Source organism: Anarrhichthys ocellatus, unplaced genomic scaffold, assembly GCF_004355925.1.
Source record: "Anarrhichthys ocellatus isolate YVR2014 unplaced genomic scaffold, GSC_Weel_1.0 scaffold98, whole genome shotgun sequence".
NCBI classification, from domain to species: domain Eukaryota; kingdom Metazoa; phylum Chordata; class Actinopteri; order Perciformes; family Anarhichadidae; genus Anarrhichthys; species Anarrhichthys ocellatus.
This window is the reverse complement of record NW_022280128.1, coordinates 250,416-253,996: the sequence shown is the minus strand read 5'-3', so window position 1 is coordinate 253,996 and position 3,581 is coordinate 250,416. Positions and strand designations below refer to the sequence as shown.

The 3,581-nt window shown below is 40.5% G+C and overlaps 1 protein-coding gene across 1 annotated transcript in view; it reads right to left on the bottom strand.

Annotated features, from left to right (window-relative positions):
* The window catches only part of LOC116399035 (ras-related GTP-binding protein D-like), a 41,306-nt gene extending 38,349 nt beyond the window's left edge, over positions 1 to 2,957 (bottom strand). Inside the window, exons 1-2 of the mRNA XM_031875864.1 lie at positions 2,329 to 2,957; positions 778 to 892 (exon numbers count right to left, since the gene is read on the bottom strand). Of these exons, the coding sequence (XP_031731724.1) occupies positions 778 to 892; positions 2,329 to 2,753 (540 nt within the window). The 5' untranslated portion in view covers positions 2,754 to 2,957. The remainder of the gene's footprint in view (positions 1 to 777; positions 893 to 2,328) is intronic.
* Between the last annotated feature and the right edge of the window lie 624 nt (positions 2,958 to 3,581).

Sequence of the window (3,581 nt, the reverse complement as noted above, 5' to 3'; positions counted from 1 at the left end):
TGCTGGAGGATCTGGGTCTGTCCACGGTGGACCGGTCTCTGCTGGAGTCTGAGCTGAAGGAGTTTCTGGTGAACCTGCATGATTTCATCTGATTTCACCAGAATCCGACCCGGTGGCTCCGATGACGAGCATTAAGAATAACTCTATAGAAATGGACCATCTTCTCTCTGATGGTCTCTTTACTGATGTAGGTCTGATAGAGGATCAGGACTACACTGAGACTGGTACAGAACCAGTTAAAAGTTACTCACAGTAACTTGAATTTGCACGGGACAGTAAACGACACGGACAAAGAGTAAAAGAAGCCAAAGTAAATACATATTACATGGACGCTGGAATAAGATTTCACCTAAAAAAAGTTATGTTTGAAGTTTTTGAATAAATGGCATCAAAAGATGTTTGCAAATATTTTATACAGTATGGTTCTAAGGGCTCTTTTTGAAAAAACTAGTTGCAACAGAACCACAGTATTGTGCTGACTTAATGCATGTAGCATTTTTTGCAGTATGAATATAAACATCAGTGGTGGAATTAGATGCAATGCAACCAGTGTTCTGTTGTGCAGCACTACCACCTAGTGAGTGGAATGTAAAGAACACATTATACTGCAACGTGCCGTATACAACTTGATGATTAAAATGTGGTAGAAAAGCAGCAGCACCCTGTTGTAATGTTTCCATGGAGATTTAACAAAAGGATGTGTAAGTTTTCAGATGAATTGATTCAGCAGCAGCGCTTAGTTTAAAGGTGCAGAGTCAGCCTGGTTGGATTACTCACAGATATGAAGATGTTGAGCAGGTTTTCCAGCGTGGGCAGCTGTGGAATAAGCTTTTGGACCACTTTACTGAAAGCCTCGAATATGGAGTGATCGTATATACTGGTTAAGTAGAAGCTGTAGATATCAGGGAGAAATATCTGAATCAGAATGGATTTCAATGACGAGCTGCTTTTACAATCTGATCTTTTTTTTTGCTTTGTGCAGATGCGGACAGATAACAGTCACCGATCAAAAGATTAGCATTTCAAGGTCATCACACACAGTTGTAGATAATATTAACGTCCCAAGATTACAATTCTTGTAGACAATGAAAAGAGAAACCAAATGAGCATATTAAAGTTATAGCATATTTAGTTTCACTCCCCTTAGTTAAATAACATTTTGACGAGTGTATCGGCCAGATTCAGCAATCTCTCGCTCCTTATTCCTGTTTATTTAGTGTTTCATTCGGCATGTTATACTGTGTCAGTCATAGTCGGTTACTGTTCTTAGAGGTGTGGACATTTCTTGATCCCAAGATGCATTTTGATGTGGACAATTCTGCTTCGATGCAGTGACATTCATCGGGAGCTTGGTTTCATTTCAGCCCAGTGTGAGTCTTTAATGAGTTTTGCTGTCTGTTTCACAGTGGGCCGAGCTTACACACTCCGCCAGCTTGCTGCTCTTGCTACCAATATTAGTAGCTCTGGTGTCAACAATGTCAGGCTGAAAAAAAATGTGCATGCCAGCATCAAAACGATGCAGTGACTTTAAACCAAGTGAGACTAGAAGAGCTATGAGTAAGGAAGAGTCGGCTAGCCGCTAGGCTAATTCATTGAGTGTAAAATGCTATAAGCATTCAGGAAGTGCCCTGTGTTAGAGCTGTTAGAGATGTTGAAGATTATAGCACACCTGTAATGTACTGTAAAAAGATTTATGTTTGGTTTTTGTAATATTTACACAGATACTGGCATTGGAAAGATGCAGCTTTCTTTTATTTATAGGTTTTGAAAGCCCTTTCTGAATAAAAAAGGGAGTTCCGTTTTATCTGACTGTAGAAGTAGGCCTGTGCAGTCATAGAGAAATGTGAGGATGCGATACATTGAGAAGTATCGAGAATCACTGGCATTTGAATCTTTGATGGGTGAATCAGAATGGAATTGTGAGGCCAGTGAAGATTCACACCTCTTGTAATTATATTATCATACTTGGGTAATCATCTTCTATAGTAAGTCTATAACACTCCAATAATATTCCAACTGAAACATTAAAGAGTAAAAGTGATTATATATTTACCCACATTGTTAATACGTAAAGAGCTTCCCTGTATTACTTGTAGCCTTTAGTATCACTCTATAATATATTACGGGATGTCTTCAGCATGGAATCAACACCAGCACCAACTATTCATTCAGGTTTTAGTAGCAGTGTCCCGGTCAGGATGCCCCTACATATTATGCAGCAGGATAAAGAGACACATGCTCTTGTGAAATGTTAGCAGCATAAAAGCTCAAAAAAGCTTGCAATACACTATCTATTCAATTGTGAAACCAAAAGCAGTCCAAGCCCACCTCAGATGTATGCGTTCCAGGCCGGCATCTGCAAGGTCATCGTTGGCCCGCTTGTGAATGTCCCGCTGCTTCTCGATCTTGTGGTCGTCTGACAGGCCGTCCACTTTGTGGATGAACACCTCGAAGTTGATCTCCGGGTTGACCTTGTAGGCACGGGTCACGGTGAGATGCAGCCTACTCAGAGCCTCCACGTAGTCGTCCTGCCACGACGAAGAGGAGAGAGTCGCACAACTTGGTGAGTCAGCTTCAGGTTTTTCGGTTGGAACTGCTAACGTTTTCTTGGGTTCTCGTATCACAGATTTATTGCATCGGTGACAGCTGATTTCTTTCTTTTCAAATCTTTTTATTGATTTTGCAAATACTTTAGACAGAGGTAGAACAGGACTACCCCCAAAAAGTTGGGATATACAGGATATTACATTCATTTGCAAGTCTCTTGGTGGTAGTGTGACTGTGACAAACTGCCACTGAATACAGAAATTACAAATTCAACGAACAAACAAACATCACTCTGAGGAGGTGTGGTATAAAGAGTGATTCAACCAGAGACAAAAAATCCCCAGAACGACAACCACCATAACAACAACAAAAAATAAAAATAAACAGAAATTAAGACAAAGAAAACAAAAAGAAAATATAAACAGAAATTAAGACAAAGAAAACAAATGACAAAAATAAATAAACGACGAAAGGAAAATAAAAAGGGAGGGGCGTCTGCTAGTTCACTTTTTGGATTGCAGCATCGTTCAAATAAAGTTTATGAAAGGTTTCCAGGTCTCTTCGAAGGCTTCACTGGAGTCTCTAAGTGAGAATCTGATCTTTTCAAGTTTTATATGATTTAAGATCTCTATTAACCAACTGTTATGTGAAGGCAGGAGGACGTGTTTCCACTTGAATAGTATGAGGCGTCTAGCTAGAAGTGTCGTAAAGGCCAGGATGCGTTGTCCTGTCGATGGCAGATCAAGTACTTCAGGCGGCTGAGTTCCAAATAGTGCTGTAAGGGGTTAGGGGTCAAGTTTTATACCTAGTACTGTCCCAAGTGTATTGAATATTTGATCCCAGAAATCTTTTAAATTTGGACACGACCATGGGTATGGTTGGCAGGTGACTGTTTGCACCTATTGCAGCTGTCATTCAGATTTGGGTAGATTTTAGCCAGACGGGCACAAAACCTTGCATTGCAGCAGCCCGTGTCTCGCACAAATAGAGGAGTGGGATAAGGCCAGAATGCGCACCCAACGGTTATCGGATAT